Source organism: Podarcis muralis, chromosome 10 (genome assembly GCF_964188315.1).
Source record: "Podarcis muralis chromosome 10, rPodMur119.hap1.1, whole genome shotgun sequence".
Classification (NCBI taxonomy): Eukaryota; Metazoa; Chordata; class Lepidosauria; order Squamata; family Lacertidae; genus Podarcis; species Podarcis muralis.
In genome coordinates, this window is record NC_135664.1 from 68113690 (window position 1) to 68134953 (window position 21264).

General features: G+C 43.6%; 1 protein-coding gene across 2 annotated transcripts; it reads right to left on the reverse strand.

Annotated features, from left to right (window-relative positions):
* Positions 1 to 6989: 6989 nt before the first annotated feature.
* C10H21orf91 (chromosome 10 C21orf91 homolog) lies at positions 6990 to 20810 on the reverse strand. 2 transcript variants are annotated; one of them, XM_028746752.2, is made up of 5 exons: positions 20673 to 20810; positions 16801 to 16931; positions 10662 to 11195; positions 8849 to 8911; positions 6990 to 7957 (listed from the first exon to the last, which is right to left on the reverse strand). In XM_028746752.2, the coding sequence occupies exons 2-5, from the start codon at positions 16922 to 16924 to the stop codon at positions 7797 to 7799; spliced, it is 882 nt and encodes a 293-aa protein (XP_028602585.2). In that variant the 5' UTR covers positions 16925 to 16931; positions 20673 to 20810; the 3' UTR covers positions 6990 to 7796. The 2 variants fall into 2 exon arrangements, with proteins under 2 accessions (XP_028602585.2, XP_028602584.2); XM_028746751.2 differs by lacking the exon at positions 20673 to 20810 and adding an exon at positions 20350 to 20495.
* Between the last annotated feature and the right edge of the window lie 454 nt (positions 20811 to 21264).

Here is a 21264-nt window from a genome sequence, read left to right on the forward strand (position 1 = left end):
GCGCGCACACACACACACACACACACACACGACAAGGCTGTATATTGTCTCCCTGGTTATTTAACTTATATGCAGAAGGCTGGGCTGGATGAATCCCAAACCGGAATTAAGATTGCCAGAAGAAATATCAACAACCTCAGATATACTGATAACACAACCTTGATGGCAGAAAGTGAGGAGAAATTAAAGAAGCTTTTAATGAGGGTGAAAGAGGAGAGCGCAAAATATGGTTTGAAGCTCAACATCAAAAAAACGAAGATCATGGCCACTGGGCCCATCACCTCCTGGCAAATGTTGTTGTTGTTTAGTCGTTTAGTCGTGTCCGACTCTTCGTGACCCCCTGGACCAGAGCACGTCAGGCACTCCTGTCTTCCACTGCCTCCCGCAGTTTGGTAAAACTCATGCTGGTAGCTTCGAGAATTTTACTGTTGCTATTTAACAATTGCGAGGCCAACATCCTTGCTGATCTGCTGCAAGTCACCCAGAAATCTACCAGTAAGTAGCTCCTGATTTCTGCCTTTCTCTGGAAACAACTAATAAAAACTTTTTAAAAACAAATGAGGAACTCTAGGGCCTGAGAAATAAGCAGGGGGAGACGACGACGACGGGGAACCAGTCATCCCAGAAGTATTTATATAAATTCAGTTGTGCTAACAAATGTTCAACTACTGAGAGGCAGAAATATTTACAACTCTCTTGCAAATCACTTGGATCTACCAGTAGATTCTTATCAAACTTCTGGCCAATCCGTAGCATTGGTACTGCACTCCATATGAATTAGGCTGCATTTCAAGGCAAGCCTTAGCATGCATGCAGCAGTGCCGTGGATCAGACCCAACTCTTGTTTTTTTGTTTTAATGAATACAGCTCATGTTTATTGTATGCCTCCCAGAAACCAGTATTCTGCCCTTTCAGGGCCTGCCAGGTGAGATTCAACCAACTGAGGATGAATGCTCATTGTCATAATAGCCTCCCTGCCAACAAATCGTAACAAGCCCTCCATAAAGTCTGGGCATAGTCTATGTTAAGTTGTGGGTGAACATATCAGACGACACAGCGATTCTTCAAACAACTCTTGTTTATTCACAGGCCAGAACAGAACTGAACTGAAGGGTTCATCCAGCCTGCTTATATAGAGCTCAACTGCAACGCAACAGTAACCACTTTCTGTAACTATCCAATCACTGAACGTCACTTTCGATTCCTTATTTGCATATGTGGACCTGAGTGAAAACTGTCTAGAGTATCCCCCTGCTGGCCCAGGGTGAGAACTTCAGTACATAACAGTCTAACTTCTGAGTAAGGCTTGTGCAAGAAAATTGGGACCAATCCTCCAACAAGAGGTTTTCCTGAGAAGCTTGTGTCAGCTCAGTTGGTTAGAACATTGTGCTGATAACCAGTGGCGTAGCGTGGGGGGTGCAGGGGGGGCCGGCCGCACCGGGCACAACATCTGGGGGGGGCGCGCTCGCAGCTCTCTGCCCCTACCTGGCTCCACGGGTTTGGGGGCGCAAATTACTTGCCTTGCGCCGGGTGCTGACAACCCATGCTACGCCACTGCTGATAACGCCAAGGTTGCAGGTTTGATCCTCATATGCGACAGTCGCATATTGGACTAAATGATTCTCAGGGTCCCTTCCAATGCTACAATTCTATGATTTTAGATGTGGGACTTGATGGTCTTTTGATGGGATCCTATGCACAAGAAGCTGGCATAAAGAAACCCTGTAAAAATTAAACTGGATTGAAACGTTCAGCAGTGGGGCTGCTGCTCTGCCAAAGTCTGGCAGAGGAGAACAAGTCTTTAAAATACTGTTCTGTGCCAGGTTGCCAGACCAGATTTAGGGTCCTGTTTAGGGTCCTGTAAAAGTCCCCATCAGGGACGCGGGTGGCGCTGTGGGTTAAAGCCTCAGTGCCTAGGACTTGCCGATCGTCAGGTCGGCGGTTCGAATCCCCGCGGCGGGGTGCGCTCCCGTTGCTCGGTCCCAGCGCCTGCCAACCTAGCAGTTCGAAAGCACCCCCGGGTGCAAGTAGATAAATAGGGACCGCTTACTAGCGGGAAGGTAAACGGCGTTTCCGTGTGCTGCGCTGGCTCGCCAGATGCAGCTTGTCACGCTGGCCACGTGACCCGGAAGTGTCTGCGGACAGCGCTGGCTCCCGGCCAATAGAGTGAGATGAGCGCACAACCCTAGAGTCTGGCAAGACTGGCCCGTACGGGCAGGGGTACCTTTACCTTTATAAGTCCCCATCTATGCCCCCGCTGTGCTCCCAAGACGGTATTTTACTATCTTATACTTGAAGCTTTTGCCTGCTTCCCTATTGCTGCCTTCCTGATTCAGTATGAAGTGCACTCTTACAGGAACACGGGAACCTGCTTTTGCCCCATATTGCCTACACTGACTGGCAGCTCTCCTGGATTTCTGGCAGGGGGTCCATCCTATCCCAGCCCTACCTGAAGATGCTAGAGATTGGACTTTTGCATGCACAGCAGACACCCTAAAGGTGAAGGGACCCCTGTAAAGTGAACCCCGCTTCCTAAATTAGATAGCTAAATGAAGAAAGCTGGAGGAATAACCAGGAATTGATTTGTACGTGGAAAGATTGTAGGTTTTCCTTTAATAGCTATGGAATTGCAAAGTGTTTTCATTCTTTACTCCGAGGAAACGCAGCAAGTTGAATTGTGAGACAATGGCTTTCTTTCCGAGAGATATAAGGGTTGGGGGGGGGTCTATTTTTTCTTAGGATTGTGATTCCTGCATTGCAGGGAGTTGGACTAGAGGAGACTTTGGGTCCCAACTCTACAGTTCTGATTCAAACATTTTGAATGGAACTGCCAACAACAAGCCTAGGACTTGCCGATCAGAAGGTCGGCGGTTCGAATCCCCGCGACAGGGTGAGCTCCCATTGCTCGGTCCCTGTTCCTGCCAACCTAGAAAAAACATCAAAGTGCAAGTAGATAAATAGGTACCGCTCCAGCGGGAAGGTAAACAGTGTTTCCGTGCACTGCTCTGGTTCGCCAGAAGCGGCTTAGTCATGCTGGCCACATGACCCGGAAGCTGTACGCCGGCTCCCTCGGCCAATAAAGCGAGATGAGCGCCGCAACCCGAGTCGGTCACGACTGGACCTAATAGTCAGGGGTCCCTTTACCTTTACAGTGGTGCCTCGCAAGACGAAATTAATCCGCTCCGCGAGTCTCTTCCTCTTGCGTTTTTTTCATCTTGTGAAGCACGGCTATTAGCGGCTTAGCGGCTATTAACGGCTTAGCGGCTATTAACGACTTAGCGGCTATTAACGGCTTTAAGAAAAAGGAAACAAACTCGCAAGAACTCGCAAGACGTTTCGTCTTGCGAAGCAAGCCCATAGGGAAATTCGTCTTGCGGAACGACTCAAAAAACGGAAAACCCTTTCGTCTAGCGAGTTTTTCGTCTTGCGAGGCATTCATCTTGCGGGGCACCACTGTACCTAAGTATCTTACTGGGATGGGTATTGTATTTATTTATGCATTCATCAATGCGAACTGGGGTCAAGAATGGCAAAGGGGGGGGGGATAGAAATTTATGAAGTAAATGACTGAAAATTAAATCTGACACTAGGAACAGAGCTTTTCCAGAAGAAAAGGGTTCCACAACCAAACATCTCACCTGGACATTATTTCCTACAAACTTGCTATGTACTGGGTCCAAATTATCTGTTGTAGGAAACATCCTTCCTGCAAGAGTAAATAAAGCTGTTTCCAAGAGTTAAGGTTAGATTGTGTGTGTGTGTGTGTGTGTGTGTGTGTGTGTGTGTGTGTGTGTGTAGTGACATTTATATAACTTTAACTTACAAGTCTACTTAAAATCACAGAACTGTATAAATGTTCTGCAGCTTTGGATTGCATTAAAGCAGGCACGGCCTTTATCATTTATTCTTGACCACAATGAAAACAAAGCCGCCCCTGTGGTTTGTTTCGGCTCCAATCGGGTGTCACGCTGAGTAAGCTGCACACTGCGCTTTTGTTTTCTTTTATAAGTGAAGCCCTAATTAAAATAGCTGCTGGCATCTGCACATGGGCAGAGAACAAAAAGACGTTTGAGAACTGTCAAGAGCACGCAGTGCTTCGTGAGATGCATTAATGGTTTGACTTCGCCCAAGGCAGTCCCATAGAGAAAAACAAGTTTAAGAGGAGGAAAATTGGTTCCATCCTCTTGACATTTATTTTCCTACAAGAGAATTGGTGGTCTATGCTGGCTTTGGAATGGACGATAGTACTATTATCTTTGCAGGGTCTCCTCCAACCCTCTGTCCAGGTTCTACTTCAGCACAATTTCTAAGCAACAATAAAGGTAAAGGTACCCCTGCCCGTATGGGCCAGTCTTGCCAGACTCTAGGGTTGTGCGCTCATCTCACTCTATTGGCCGGGAGCCAGCGCTGTCCGCAGACACTTCCGGGTCACGTGGCCAGCGTGACAAGCTGCATCTGGCGAGCCAGAGCAGCACACGGAACGCCGGTTACCTTCCCGCTGGTAAGCGGTCCCTATTTATCTACTTGCACCTGGGGGTGCTTTCAAACTGCTAGGTTGGCAGGCGCTGGGACCGAACGACGGGAGTGCACCCCGCCACGGGGATTTGAACCGCCGACCATGCGATCGGCAAGTCCTAGGCACTGAGGTTTTACCCACTGCGCCAGCACACATTTATTATTTGCAAAGGACAGAAGCCATTCTGATTGAGGTTGAATCCTGACAAGACAGAAGTACTGTTTTGGGGAGACAGGGAGCGGGCGGGTGTGGGGGACTCCCTCATCCTGAATGGGATAACTGTGCCCCTGAAGGACCAGGTGCACAGCCTGGGAGTCATTTTGGACTCACAGCTGTCTATGGAGGCGCAGGTTAATTCTGCGTCCAGGGCGGCTGTCTACGAGCTCCACCTGGTACGCAGGCTAATATATTTTGCCCGCAGACTGTCTCCCCAGAGTGGTGCATGCTCTAGTTATCTCCCGCTTGGACTACTGCAATTCAAAGTGTTGGTACTGACCTTTAAAGCCCTAAACGGCCTCGGGCCTGTATACCTGAAGGAGCGTCTCCACCCCCGTCGTTCAGCCCGGACACTGAGATCCAGCGCTGAGGGCCTTCTGGCGGTTCCCTCATTGCGAGAAGTGAGGTTACAGGGAACCAGGCAGAGGACCTTCTCAGTAGTGGCGCCCACCCTGTGGAACGCTCTCCCTTCAGATGTGAAGGAAATAAGCAGCTATCCTATCTTTAAAAGACTTCTGAAGGTAGCCCTGTTTAGGAAGTTTTTAATATTTAATGCTGTATTGTTTTTAACACTTGATTGGGAGTTGCCCAGAGTAGCTGGGGAAACTCAGCTGGATGGGTAGGGTATAAATAATGAATTATTATTATTATTATTATTATGGAACTGACCAAGGTATTGAGGTTGATGAGAATATCTTATGCATGTTCAAATGCACTAACTCCCAGAACTGGGTTAAGAACTAGCTTTGCCTGAGAAGTTAGTTCTCAGCGCAGGAATAATCACACCACACCAAATACAGTAAAATCGGTAACAGATAGCATATGGCCACATTTCTTCAGTAATACTCTCTCAGGAAAGTAGCACAAATCTGTGAAATGTCACCTGTCCCCAAAAAAGGATTTTTAGGTTTTCATATAATTTAGTTGAGACTAACCCTGCATCTTAAGAAGCAGAGACATCACCTTGCCGACAAAGGTCCGTATAGTTAAAGCTATGGTTTTCCCAGTAGTGATGTATGGAAGTAAGAGCTGGACCATAAAGAAGGCTGATCGCCAAAGACTTTGGCCACCTCATGAGAAGAGAAGACTCCCTGGAAAAGACCCTGATGTTGGGAAAGATGGAGGGCACAAGGAGAAGGGGACGACAGAGGACGAGATGGTTGGAGTGTTCTCGAAGCTACCAGCATGAGTTTGACCAAACTGCAGGAGGCAGTGAAAGACAGGAGTGCCTGGCGTGCTCTGGTCCATGGAGTCACGAAGAGTCGGACACGACTAAACGACTAAACAACAACCCATGTGTTGACATTATATTCAAAAATCTTGTGATAGTAGGTTTATAGCTTTTTGATTTATATCCCACTTTTCCTCCAAGCAGCTCAAGGAGGTAATGTTCTCTTTCTCCCTATTTTACTCCAACAGTCCTGTGAGGTAGGTTAGGCCAGCAGTGCCTGGCCCAGAGTCAGCCAGTGAGCTTTGTGGCCGAGTGGAGATTCGAACCCTAGTCCCCCCGCTCTGCCTAACACTCTCACCACTACAGAACACAAAGCACTTTTACAACTGATTGAGCAACCTTGAAGTCAAACATCATTCATCATTTTCTCTCACTCGAGGCAAAAAGTTTTAACTCTTCTTTGAAGTCCAAGACCAGACAGCACACTATTTTTAAAAGCTTATTTGCTCTGTGTGGATGAAGGGATCATCAGTCGGCCTGAAGAGCCAGAGGGAAAAAGGTCGCTATCATCTGTGTGCAGAAAACTGATCTTTGTAAACTGAAGTTGGGAGGAAAATGCTTTAAAATGATCACAAGATAAGTCCCACCGGGCATAAGCAGCTCCTTCTCTGGACGTTTGCCAAGATGCTTGTTAAGCGAAGGCTGGATGCAGATGCTGAGAGAGATGAAATCTTGAAGGCAAATACTCAACTACAACTTTAATCAGTCAAAACAGTTTTACCACAGAAGTGCGATTACCAGAGATGATATCTGAACAAATGCACAAGTAGCTTCTCCCTGACGGGCATTGTATAGCATCATGCACCCCAGATTTCAAAGCACTTTTTGTAGTAGGATGTTCACAGGAACAAACTGCATAAACTAGCTTTTTGCTGTATTTTGCCCTTACTCATGTGCCCATCAGTGGTGGTCGCATGTGCAAGATAAGGCTTCTAAGCCTAGCTTACTTAATATTCTAGCTTTCTATGCGCAAGGAGTTTGTGACGTATCAGGCAGAGCATTAAAAGAATACTACAATTATTTCCATGAGGTATTATAGGTTTATTTCTTTGAAGCCATATACTTTTATTAAGCATTAAAAATTCACATACAAAACCAAAACCCAGCTCTTCATATATTAACAAAACATGAACCATCATTCCGAAAAGGAGGTGCTGTGCTTAAAATTTCTTCTGTTAAGATACAACCCATGCCCAATAAATTGTACACTGCCGAAAAGTAAAAGTAACGCATTATAGCCACTGAGATTGTGTCTTTGGGAAACAATTTTTTTTAATAAAAACAGCAACTTCCATCATGAAAGTTAAGTACACAGACTTGAAAAAAAGGGTAAACCATCATTACACAAGGCAAAAATGTTATATATCATTCAAAACTTTTATAAAGAGATGTGGAAAAGTACCTAAAATAGTTTCTTCTTGTATAAAATTTCAGTAATAAAATATTGCTTACAATAAATAAGAAATGTAGATTTCATGAATACTGGTTGCGCCATCATTTACTTTGTACCTAAAAACTGCGTTTCATCAGCTAGCGCTCCAGGCTATTTACAGGCAGTCAGAAGTCTTTGTTAAGTCACACCAAAGTATTTATCATCAGTGCCTGGAAGGAACGTAACTGATTTTGGGAGGAGATTAGATGACTTCCAGAGCCAAACTAGTCTCCAGTGCACTTTTCCTCCTCATCATCTTCTTCTTTTAAAAAAGAGCACTGTATGTAACTTCCATTGCGTTTTGCAATGCATACATGTTTAGAATTTTCCAAAATATTGCTTGAGTATGCAACTGTATGAGATAAGATTAACAAAGCGGGGAAAGGCAAGCTTTGCTGCAGCTATATGGAGATATTGGATTTCATTGCTGCCCGTCCCATCTGTAGACATGGCAATTTTGAACAGTTCTTTAGCAGCTGCTCAATAGCAATGTGACGGACATTAAGCTGTGAAGCCAAGGAGTCTTTTTCTTGTACTTGCTTAGTCAGCTCTTCAAACACATCTGAAATAAATATCAGCATCAAGTTAGTCCATGATTTCAGGAAGTACACCCATCACTTTGCAATTTTGTAGTTTCATTTACAAGATACTAAAAACAAGATGAAAGTTGTGAACCTATAAATCAGTAACCTAGAGCCCTTTCTGTCAGTTTGCATTTCTTAGTACAGAAAGTATTGATCTGATGTGTAGAGAGCTTTCCTTTTCTACTTAATTCAAGAGGGTTCTGGAAGCTTCTCTGTGTGAAAGAAAGAAGCAGAAGGCTCCTGATGTTTGGGTTATTCCTTCAGAGAAGCTGAGTACTGCTGGCTTGAACTGTTTCCGTTATCTTTTTCTGTCAAGATCATGCTGACTATAATAATAAGGCCAGAAGAAGCCCGGGTCTCTCTTTCTGTCTCTCTTCCTTCTGGTGTGGTGTTCTGTATATAGTGTTAAGGTTTAGTCTTATTATAAGTTATTGTAGTTTTAAGTAAAGTCTGCCACAACTGGATTTCTTATGGACAGGGCCAATCCTGAATGTATTGGATTTGTGACCATTATGCTCATTTGCCTTCAGTAGCAGTAAAGCTCTGCTGGATGAAATATTACTTGCCTCTGGTCTATTTTCTGGGAATCCTGCAACGTGTTTAAGTTTTTACTCTGCTAACTATAAATTGGGATTCTACTCTGGATCAATATATGAGCAGAATACATGACACTTTCTAGAATGCAGATGGATGCTTTTACATTGTAGTCTCCAAAATTAATTTGTTTCTATTTCCCAAGATTTCTACCTTTTTCATGGGAAGAGAGAAAAAAGTGTATTTTCTACACTTAAAACTAGCAGTGTCTTTTTCCTTTATGTATTTATTTTGGAGAGGACCAATCAATAGACAAATATTAAAATTCACCTTACCCTGGATTTGCTGGAGGAGTTTCCCATTCAGCTGTTCCACCTCTGCAAGAGTCATCTTACTCACTGAAACAAGAAAAAAACCCCATAAGCCACCAGACAAAAGAGAGTGGGAGGAGAAGCAAAGGAGGGGTGACCTACAAAAATGTTTTAACAAACGATTTTGAAGGGTAACCAAGACTAACATAACTGAATGTTGGGCTTCTTCATTCTACTGTAGTGGCAAGTCAGAAAAATGGGAAGCAGCAACATACTTAGGGTATTAATGTTCAGAAGACCATGGCAACCCCAAATACCCAGGAGTTAAAAAGTGCAAAAGTACCTTCATAAAGGTAAAGGGACCCCTGACCATTAGGTCCAGTCGCGAATGATTCTGGGGTGGCGGCACTCATCTTGCTTTATTGGCCGAGGGAGCCGGCGTACAGCTTCTGGGTCATGTGGCCAGCATGACTAAGCCGCTTCTGGCGAACCAGAGCAGCGCACAGAAACACCGTTTACCTTCCCACTGGAGTGGTACCTATTTATCTACTTGCACTTTGATGTGCTCTCGAACTGCTAGGTGGGCAGGAGCAGGGACCGAGCAACGGGAGCTCACCTGTCGTGGGGATTTGAACTGCCGACCTTCTGATCGGCAAGCCCGAGGCTCTGTAGTTTAACCCACAGCGCCACCAGCGTCCCGATAGCGCCACCCGCATCCCTTAAGTTCATACAACTGCCTTAATGTGAATTTGTGCCCTTTCTATGTCACATCCCATGAAGTCACACTCTTATCTGGTCAGGGTTATAAACATCCCTTTGGGGAAAATAAATGAGAAGATGTCTGTGGCCATAAAAACTGAACAGGCTTAACAGACTCTTGCTTGTTATCAGTTCCCCACCCACCAGCACACAGCAGAACTTCTGCACCCTTCAAAGCTGCTCCAGGATTGTAAAACCTTTACTAGACACTAAATTAAGCATTCAAAGAGATCAATATTACTGGATTAACAGTGTCGTCTCATACATGTTTCCCCAGAAGTAAGTTTCCATACACTCAATGGAGCTTAAGGTAAAGGTAAAGGTACCCCTGCCCGTACGGGCCAGTCTTGACAGACTCTAGGGTTGTGCGCCCATCTCACTCAAGAGGCTGGGGGCCAGCGCTGTCCGGAGACACTTCCGGGTCACGTGGCCAGCATGACATCGCTGCTCTGGCGAGCCAGAGCCGCACACGGAAACGCCGTTTACCTTCCCGCTAGTAAGCGGTCCCTATTTATCTACTTGCACCCGGGAGTGCTTTCGAACTGCTAGGTTGGCAGGCGCTGGGACCGAACAACGGGAGCGCACCCCGCCGCGGGGATTCGAACCGCCGACCTTTCGATCGGCAAGCCCTAGGCGCTGAGGCTTTTACCCACAGCGCCACCCGTGTCCCTCAGCAATGGAGCTTACTCCCTTGTAAATGTCATGAGGCTGCAATCCTAAACACAACACAAAATCTGCTGATTTAAAACGAAGTATTTACGAGTTCTACGCTTATGTGAACTCAGAGGACCTCCCTCCTTCTGCTTAAGTGTTAATCGCTGGAGTGAATCCACGTGTCAATGAAACGTTCAAAGATAAATACAATTTTAGTGTTTGCACATCAACTCAAAAAGGAAGACTTCCCTTCTTTCCTGGTGCATTTGACAATCAGATACTAGCAAGCAACATTTACTCTTTTCCCGTTTCCAGTGACTTTCAGATGACGAAGCCTGATTACTAAAAGCTATTAAAAATGCCTTTATAAAGATTTAGAACCAAAATATCGAGACACATAAGCATAAGCACTTCTTCCACTTACATTGCTCCCTGCTGTACTGCGGGTGTCTTCTTTGGACCTGGGTATCTGGACCTGTTTCAGCTTTCCCCATCTCCGCTGACTGGTCATGACTGGACCACAATGAACTACTACAGTGTAAGGTAGCACCTGCTTGCTGCAACATATCAAGTCTAAAATCGCTGGATTCTCTTGGCTCTAGAATACTGTGCGAACAGTTTGAAATACTCCCGGAGTTTCCATCTATCCATTTTGCAGAGTATTTAGGAACTTGGGAATCAAATTGTGGCAGTAGCTTTCTCTCTCTCTGATGTCTAAAGCCAAACAGCTGATGCTGTGCTTGCTTCGAACTTTCAGAATCCAAATCCAAATCTTTGTTTTGTGCATACTGTATAATCCAGTTAATTTTTTTGCTCAGTATGTTTTTCACTTCTGCATATGTGCTCTTGGAGAGTTTTGACTGTGGGCAACTCTGGTTTGCTATTAAGTGGAATTTCTCAAAACAGTCTCTGTGTCCCCTTAATGATCTTGTATGCAGAAGATCAGACTTTGGTATTCCTGAGGGGAGAAAAAAGTTACAAGTGGACACTGTAATTCAATTATATTAAATTGTAGGCTGCAGATATTTTAAGAAATCGGCACTCAATGAAGACTAGACACAGGTTGCAAGGACACAAGGTTGATAAAGAGGTAATTTTCTGTATCTCATAGTCACTTAATTTTTCTCATAAGCAGCTCAAAGAGTTATCCACACCCCTATATAATGAAATAAAATCATCTCCACTTCCACAACCTCGACACCTAGGAACTACCACAGAGGATCAGTCTAAGCGACTAAGAGGAAGCTAAATATACCAGTGATGGGCGTCCCCAAGTAACAGGACTCACCTGGCATAATGACCAGTTTTGCTTGGATTCAGCATCAAGTATGACTCCATCTGGTATCGTTCAACTTGTTCCATATATCACATATGAAGGGAGCACATGGCGCTGTAGTCTAAACCACTGAGCCTCTTGGGCTTGCTGATCAGAAGGTCAGCAGTTTGAATCTGTGTGACGGGGTGAGTTCCTGTTGCTCTGTCCCAGCCAACCAGGCAGCTCTAAAGCACACCAGTGCAAGTAGATAAATAGGTACCGCTGCGGCGGGAAGATAAACAATGTTTCCGTGCTCTCTGGCTTCCATCACGGTGTCCCGTTGTGCCAGAAGCGGTTTAGTCATTCTGGTCACATGACCTGGAAAGCTGTCTGAGGACAAATGCCGGCTACCTTGGCCTGAAGCGAGATGAGCACCACACCCCATAGTGGCCTTTGTCTAGACTTAACCATCCAGGGTTCCTTTACCTTTTACCTATCTTTATATCACACATAAACCAAACTGAATCCTATTAAGACTAAGGTAGGAATTTATAGACTACAGGAATACAGTGGTCCAGCTGTGCTCCTATCTGGACAAGGATAGCCTAACTTCTGTCGTCTATGGTTAACATCTCTAATGTTTACGGCAAAAAATGATAAGTACTATACTGAGATAGGCAGAGTCACTCAGGGCATCAGCACCTTTAATATGGCACCAATACAGTCTTTCACAAAACTGGAAAGTGATGCTTTGTAGAATCACTGGACATAATCTGTTATCTAAGCACCTTTAAATAGGCTGGATTTTGACTAGGAAAAGCTCAGCAAACATCTATCATAAAGCAGATTATGAAATACATGTATGAATGTGAAATAAAGGAGTGTGGCAGTGCTGCAACTGTAATTCTCCACTGAGAAAAAAATGTGTTGCTGTTTTCACCAGGACTACAAAAACAATTTTGTTCCGTTCTACACATGGGTTTTGTCTCTCATCTATAGGAGTTGGGAAAGAATAAATCTAATCTTCCTTCTCAATCTCATTGAGAAGCTCACTTATTTCACATATGCTGCCACCCCAAAAAACATGGAGGGGAGATTTTCACATTCTGCACCCCAACAGCCAACAGAAGCTGTGTTCGTGCATTACACGGAACCACAGTTGATTCCAGCATGGTCTCGCTCCTGGCCATGCAAAGCTAAGTTCATGGTTTGTTTCCCTCAAACAAACCTTGGCTACTGCTTGTGCTGTGTTTGGAGAAGACTCAAACCAGGAGCTTGGAGAAGAAACAAACCATGAACTCACGTTTGACTAACACAAGAAGAATAGCTTTGTGCTTCGTTGCTTCCAGCATGGCCAGGAGCAAAATGTGGACTTTTGAGTAATTTCATTAAATTTGCACAACTTGATTGCAAAAAACCTCAAAGCTGCTTGTTTCAAGTTAAGCCATAGTTAAGCATTATGTATGATGCACTAGAATCTTTATGGAAGTTTTCAATTGAGCATATAGCACCTGCAATAAAGTGACAGTACATTGGCTGAGCAGAATTTATTCTGAAGAACAGCTGACTTTTTAAAATGAGTAAATAATATTTATATTAGTTCTCTCAGCATACTGTGATTCTGCCACTCAAGCTCATGGTATTGTTTAAAAATATTTAAAGATATTTATATCAATATATTAAATTCAGCAAATACCCTGTATAAATGCCTCACCAACACCGTAAGGGACTGTGCCAGAAAATCAAGAAGCAATGATTTCCGGCAGCTTATTACTGTGCAAGCAAATTAGCCTGTGGTACTGCTGGTTTTGAGTATGGAAAAATGCAGTCCTACCAAGACATTTAGGCATTCAGCCATACTGGCATAAGGCATTTAGCCAGTATGTTAACTCTGAAGGATTATCTCCCTGTAGAGTTGTAACTGAACTGACAAGCAGCTCTCAGCCAGCAGCTACTTATATTATGCCTGGGAGGACCCTCTATATTTGAAAAGCTTTAATTAAAATGCTGAAAGGGAACTCATGCCCCAACATATTTCTATCTTGGCTAAATATAAAACAGATGCTTAGAACAGCAAGCATATACATGTAAAGAAAGTAGGAACTAAATCATCTGCTTTTCAAGAAGTATTTCAGAACAGGTGCAGATGTATTTTGAAGTAGGCATTTATTCTTTTCTACAGCCTTCTACAATGGAAGATCTCATTATATGGAACAGCCAGCATCAGCTTTTGTACCCAGCTCATGTTGCTGTGTTACACAATAGCTGCTGGGCTTGTTTTCTCTTTGTGTGCAAGTCTCTAATCCAAAGAGCTATGCTAGCAGCTGGGCAAGTTCAAAGAGCCATGAACAGGCACACACACAGCTTTGATGCCAGGACTTGCCAGCTAGCTGTTCACATCCACTGCCACCCTTTCTCCAGGTTGGATGGCACCCAAGTTTTTATTTCCTTAGATGCAATTATCCCTAGGTGGCTGATAATTAAGTAAAAGACCATTTTAGGATTTTGCTTTGTTGCTGTGTGCATGTGGAGAGGTAGATTTTGTAAAGGTTCTTTAACGGATTTCTGTCTAACTCAATGGAATGATTAATCAAATTTAAAAAGCGCGTTGTATGGAGTAATTATTCCTTAATTGATTAAAAGAGATGGCTTGAAGTGTTTTTTACTGCAAAGTAATAGCGTGAGTGAATTAATCAATTGATCAGAACTTTTTGTTTTGTTTCAGGGGAATTGTTACAAAGATAACAGGCCATTAAGATACAGGTCTGGAATGATCATACGACTGCAAAACAGGAGGGTCATCCACTGCCTTAAAGGTAAAAGGTAAAGGTACCCCTGCCCGTACGGGCCAGTCGTGTCCGACTCTAGGGTTGTGCGCTCATCTCACTCTAGAGGCCGGGAGCCAGCGCTGTCCGCAGACACTTCCGGGTCACGTGGCCAGCGTGACAAGCTGCATCTGGCGAGCCAGCGCAGCACACGGAAATGCTGTTTACCTTCCCGCTAGAAAGCGGTACCTATTTATCTACTTGCACTTAATTGTGCTTTCGAACTGCTAGGTGGGCACCCCGCCGCGGGGATTCGAACCGCCGACCATGCGATCGGCAAGTCCTAGGCACTGAGGTTTTACCCACAGCGCCACCCGCGTCCCTTATTTTAACTTATTATAAAATTTCAACCCAACCCCTGCCGCCCAAAAGAGCCCAGAGTGTGAAACACAGCAACAAAGAAATCCAATTTTAAAATAAAACAAACAACACCTAAAAACCATTTGAAAACAGTCAGGTTTCCCTACAGCTAATAATTTGCAGATTGGGAGAACTTTGGAGCCACCTTTGGAAGAGAATGAATAGCAACAAGACATCTTCCCAACTTTGAGCTGAACCTTGTGAGCCTAGCCAGGGTAAGCAGGAGACTTGCCCCTGTACTCTGGAACCCGAACAAAGCAAACTGGTTTGGTTTTTAAGTCATTTTTCTTCTCTCCATTTTACTAGCAAGCCAACAAAGCCTTCAGAATGCTGCAACAGCACTGTTTTTAAAAACTGTTCTTTGCCAAGTACTTTGCTGAAGGATATAGCATAGAAAGTCCTGCACAAACCAGAGGCCAGTGTAGTCCATTGTTCCTATGACACCACTCAGGAAAAGTGGAGTGCTTTCTACTTTTGGTACCAAGTAAGATTTTAGGAACAACTGCTCAATATTTATCTGCCCGATTATTAGATTCCATACAGGGCAAACTAGAGAAAGGGGATCTATTTGTTGTTATAGATCAACAATCCTCAATTAGCTTTGCTGCCTAGACTGGTATCTAAAAAACAGCATTGACTGTAGTCTGGTAACCTTTGTTGCCTCAAATATGTATGAGGCAAAACTCTAAAGTCATTTGTGCAGGAAGGATATTACTGGATGGAACACCAGCAAATGTTTATTACTACAGAAATGTGTTTAGACTTGCTTACTTGGGACTTGTTCATGCCTTACGAAATCCAGTTCACGACAAAATGCACATGGTTCCACTTGTCTTTTAGAATATACAATACTGTACAGAACCATACAACTTAACTATTATTCTAGGTCAAATTTCTATTCTTTGCAGCCCACAAACCCATTACTAAAGAGTAGTTAAACTTCATATTTCAACACAGCACTGTTTATTCTAAAGACAAGTGGGAGACCAAACATTTGTCAAGAAATGTATTTTGCAAGACACAAACACGTATTTATGAAGGCTGGAACCGTAACAAAACTGAGAATAAGGGAAAGTGAAATCGCCAAGTAAATGCGTGCTTAGAAATGCACAGGTGCTTATTTAAAGACCGGGCAAATGTAAGTATCGGTTAACTAAACTAGCAGTCCTTCAAATCCTGATTATCAGATTATAAAGTTACAAAAAGCTCAAGAGTAAATTACCGTAACTATTTACAGAGCTCACATGCATATAGTACAAGCCCAATAGGTTTGAGTTGTATTCCAATCCTCTCTTCTCCAAACTGAGTGATTTATTTTTTTTAATTTACACAAACACCCTGTGAGGGAGATGGAGCTTAAAGTTAGCATTTTGCTTAATACCATAAGGTAAATCTAAAAGCATAACAGGGATGTGAACGCAGGTTTCGTGTGTCTGAATTAAAGACTTTAGTAGCGGCATCAAGTTAACCTGACAGTCATGCTGGATCCTTACAAGTTTTCAGCTTGAAAGTATTTTAAACCATTGCTAGGAAACAAGACTAGCAAGAGTTTTTGCTGCACAAATTATCTGTCTGTTTCATTTCCCTCAGACCTCACTAAGATTTTGTCTCTCAACATTCAGTGTTTATATACCTGTGACCATATATTCCATTCCATATATTAGAGGGTTGCTGGGGGGTTTTTGGTGGCATACAAACCTTGTTAAATAAATAAAATCTGATATGGGAAAGCTTATGCTATAATAAATTGGTTTGCCTTTAAGGTGTCACAAAACTCAGTTGTTTTTACAGATGGCTACTCCATCTGGCAATGACATAATGTGGTTGCTAAGAAACAGTAGGTTATGCTGCGTTTAGATCCTTAAACCCTGAAAAAGTCCAACAAGTGATCTGTATTATTTAGTGACTACTTTTGAATTTGTCTCTATTACTGTAGATGTTTTTAGTGGATAAGACACTACAGAGAATTTTCGCAAATATACTAACAGTTAAAATGTTGTATTTATTTACTACTTTTCTAGTAAAAGAGACATTCTTCCAATAATAAGAATAAGAATTTCCTTTCAGAATTTCCCAAAGCCTCAATGGCGCAGTATTATTATTCAATGTTAGGCTACACTTACCTTCAATGTTTAGCTCAAAACAAATGTGGCAGAATGAGAGAGTCTCTCTTTCTGTTCCTAACTTGCACACGCTGCAAACATTATCATCGTTCAAGTCAATGTTAACAAACTGCTCTTCGTTCATAGTGTCCCTAAAAGAGAAAATGCCCTGTTACCCAGTGTAGGCTGAAGAAAACCACATCCTAGCACTAACCACAACCTAAATTTGAACATATGGTAATGCACCTGAGGGTTTCTATTTTCCATTTCCCATAGATTTAAAACTGAAGCCTTATTTCTAGACATCCTTTATTCTACATTTTCATAATTTAAAGCCTACAGGATTAGTATTCTCCACATTTGGTTTGCTCTACATGGCCTAAATACTTTAAAACTCACTGAGCAGGTGCTTAAATTATATGCTCTTCTGTGGTTCTCTAACCTGATATGAAAGGAAAACAATGCCCTTTGACATGCTCACTATGTTTTTCCTGTGAACAATTAACTGTATTTAAGGATTTAAAATATTTGTGCCAATTCAGTTTGGCAGTCACAGATGTATTTTGCATTTTTGTCACTTGTCTAAAAACATGAACACATCACAACTTGCAGTTTTTATTTTAATATAAAATTCCGCTTTCCACTACGTAGGTCTCAAAGTGGCTTACAGCAATAAAATATACTGCACACAAAGTTGACACCACAAATTAAACCTCTAACGTTTAAATCTAAAAATTAAAGAAAAATGTAAAACTTCTGAGAAGCATCCAGGGTACAAAGGCCTCCTGAAATAAAACAGTTCTGACCAGATGTCTGAAACTCGGTAGGGGCGGTGGCAGTCTTAACTTCTTGTGGGAAGGAGTTCCACAGAGCTGGGCCCACAACAATGCCTCCAAAGTCACCTGAAGCCTATACTGTACATGTTTTGCCTTACACATTTTCCAAACACGGCTGGCACTGTGAATATTAATCTGGAATAGTTAACAGGCTCGATCACATCTCCTGTGCAATACACTAGCGTTGTAATTAAGGATTGTAATGTCATTTGGCTTGAACATCCTGTTTAAACTACATTCAGTATAAGGCTTGGATTCTGCAGGGGCAACCATGCCGAATAACGTATGTCCATGATTTTCAATTCATCAGGCTGCTAATATAAAGGGTAAGTTAATGAAACCCAGCATCCTCTGTAGTAAATTGAAATTGTTTCTCTCTCAAACTGTTCATTAGCTATTAAGAGTCCATTAACTATGCAGAACATTCATTTGAGTTTTACTTAAGGCCTTCAAGAGATTTGAAGTACTCTGTTTAATACCCACAGAAACTAAAACCAGGATTCTATGAGGCTGGTTTTCCTAGAGAGGACTAGGACTGCATATATACATTTAAAGCACCCCCACCCCAAAATAATAAGGAAACTATTCCATTAAGGGTGCTGGAAACTGTAGCTCCGTGAGGCATAAACTACAACTCCCCTGGGGTATTGTTGTTGTTTTTTTATGTTGTGTATTTTGTGTTTTGTATACTGTAAACCACTCTGTGATCCTCAGATGAAGGGCGGTATATAAATTTATTTTGTTATTGTTATTATTAATCATGTGTATGCAACTTGGGTCATCTTTTTACAAAAAAGAAATCAAAACAAAAGAATATAGAGAACTGGTCAATAGTGCTGTGGTTATCAACCTACATCTTTGAGAATCAAAGCATCCACTAGATCACACTGGCTCATCTTCTAGGAGAAATACGTGTCATCCTTAATATTTTTTTAAAAATTGCTCGCTTTGACAGAGCCAATTAGGCTTGTCCTTTAGACCAGTCTCCCTTGTTGTCTTAAAAATTAAACAGAAAATAAAGCTAACTTCTTATCCCCACTCCCTGAAATGGTGCTGGCTGTGGCAAGGGAAATGTACTTAACACATGCTCAGAGTCACATGTTTTTCAGTAAAAGTGGTAAATCTGCAGCACACCAAACCTTGTTCTGATTCCAAAAACCCACCAGCCCAGGCAATAGTCAGGGATGAAGGGGATTGTGCTCCGGCAGTATTTGAGGGCAAAATGCGCCTCATCTCATCATTAAGTAGGTAGGGTGGATTTTGAATGCTGTTGGGTGGTTTTTGTGGATCAACACTTTTAATGGATTTATTTGTATGACTGCTGCCACTGCAAATTGCTTGGGTAGTCCTTTGTGTGAAGCAATACATAAGCAGAATAAATATAACCTAATCTCTGCCCTACAAATTAGCAATTGGGTTCAGGTGCTGAGATCGTAATTTTAGTTTCAAAATTAAACCATGTCACTTAATTAAATAAGGCTGCTCCATTACTCACTCTGCCTCCTCGGTACTATTCGGAATATTCTATTAGCTAGAACCAAGTGGGAGTTTCAGGGCTATGAGGCTACCACCTTGCTGACAATAAGCAGGGTCTAGGGCCAAGTTTCTGCCCAGATGGAGTGACTGCCTGGGAAACACATCTATGCTGCCTTGGGGGAGGGGTGTGTGTATGTGCAAGTAAATAAAAATAAGTGAAGAACCACAATTAAGAGCGGAAGGTTGATGGGGAAGCAATTAACATGCAGGGAGAAGTGGATTCAGCACAGCCTCAACATTTCCTCCATGGCAGATTTCACAAGCCACATAAACACTCCCCCCACCTCAAAAAAACTAGTCATAAATATGGCTCCAGCACTACCAAAATCTACCAGGATTTGGATTTCCCTAAACATGCCTCCACACTACATTCAGTATATGGCTTGGATTTTGCAGGGGCAGCCATGCTGAATAATGTACAATGGTGATTTTCAATTCAATTCAAGGCTGCTAATATAAAAGGCATGCCTACTCCCTTAGTAAACATACATATTATTAACTCCTCTTAAACTATATATATATATTATATTTGTTGTGGTTGTTTAGTCGTGTCCAACTCTTCGTGAACCCATGGACCAGAGCACGCCAGGCACTCCGTCTTCATATATATACATATATATACATATATATATGTGTGTGTGTGAGAGAATATATATATATATATATAGTTATAAAGACATGTTTGTTTGTGTGTGTGTGTGTGTGTGTGTGTGTGTGTGTATACACATATACATATACACATATACAGTGGTACCTCGGGTTACATACGCTTCAGGTTACAGACTCCGCTAAAGTGGTGCTTAGCTAAGGTGGTACCTCAGGTTAAGAACAGTTTCAGGTTAAGAACGGGTCAAGAACGGAATTAAGTTCTTAACCCGAGGTATCACTCTGTGTTTGTTTGTTTGTGTGTGTGTGTGTGTGTCTTCATTCACACACACACACACACACACACACACGTGTGTATTAATAACTCCTCTTGAACTACACACACACACACACACACACACACACACAAAATTAAATAAATATTCTCCTTTAAACCTGCCATTTACCCACTTCCCACCGAGGCTCATCTTAATACCCTCAAACAGCACCCCCCCTTTTCTAACCAATGCAAATATCATTGTCGTTAACGCTTCCCCCTTAAAACCGGGCCCCTCACCAACTTCCCATACATCGGGACCGAACCTAACAATACCTTCTCAGCAGGAACCCTTTTGCCCGTTTGCCCAACAGCCACGGGGAGGGGGGGGAGCGCCCCCATCTAACGCTCAGTTAACCCTATAGTCGCCGTTCTCGACGGCGCTCCGACACCGTGGTCACCCACGACCCAAGAGCATCGCCTGAGGGCCAGAGCTACCGGGGGTCACAGGGAAGCCCTACGCCGGGAACAAGGGGGTGAAGGGAGGGAGGGCGTCCCCGCGGGCCCTGCCGCCTGAGGCAGCCGCCTCGCCTCGCCTCAGGGCCGGCCCTGGTCGAGAATAACCGGCGGCGGCCTCGGAAACCGTCGCTTCCCCTCACCGTGTCCGCGCTCCGCCCGCCGCGTTCCCGCTCTTGTCCTCCGGAGCCGCCGAGCACCGTCTGAGAGGAAAAGGCGAAAGACGGGCTCCGCTCGGCCTCCTCGCGCCCGGAGCCCCGCCCACGCCCCGCCTCCTCGGACTGGACCATTGCGTGCCACAGAAAGGGGGTGCGCGTCTGTGTCCTCATTTTTTGTATATGCGCGCGCGTTTATTCGTTTCCCCCCCTCCTCTCGCCTTGCTAGTCGCCTTTATCTGCTCTGCTCGAGTTTCTTCCAGAAAGTGGCCTGGCTTGACTTCTGTCCGCACGCAAAACATACAAACACACCCCCCCGAACACCAATGGGCCCGGCCGGGAATAGGCGTCGCGCGCTGCACGAGAGCGCAGAGACATACAGAAAAAAGTGCAGAGTGGCGCGCCGAGACTCAGTTTCTGGGTTCTGTCGGTTGCTTTCTTCCTGCGGGGAGAGCAGCACAGCTGTCAACTTTTTCCTTTTATTGCAAGGAATAGGGGAATTTCACTTAAAAAAGGAAAACGTGCTATGGAGAGCAGCTATGGAGGGCAGAGCGACGGGCTTTGCAGAGGATGGAGCGCA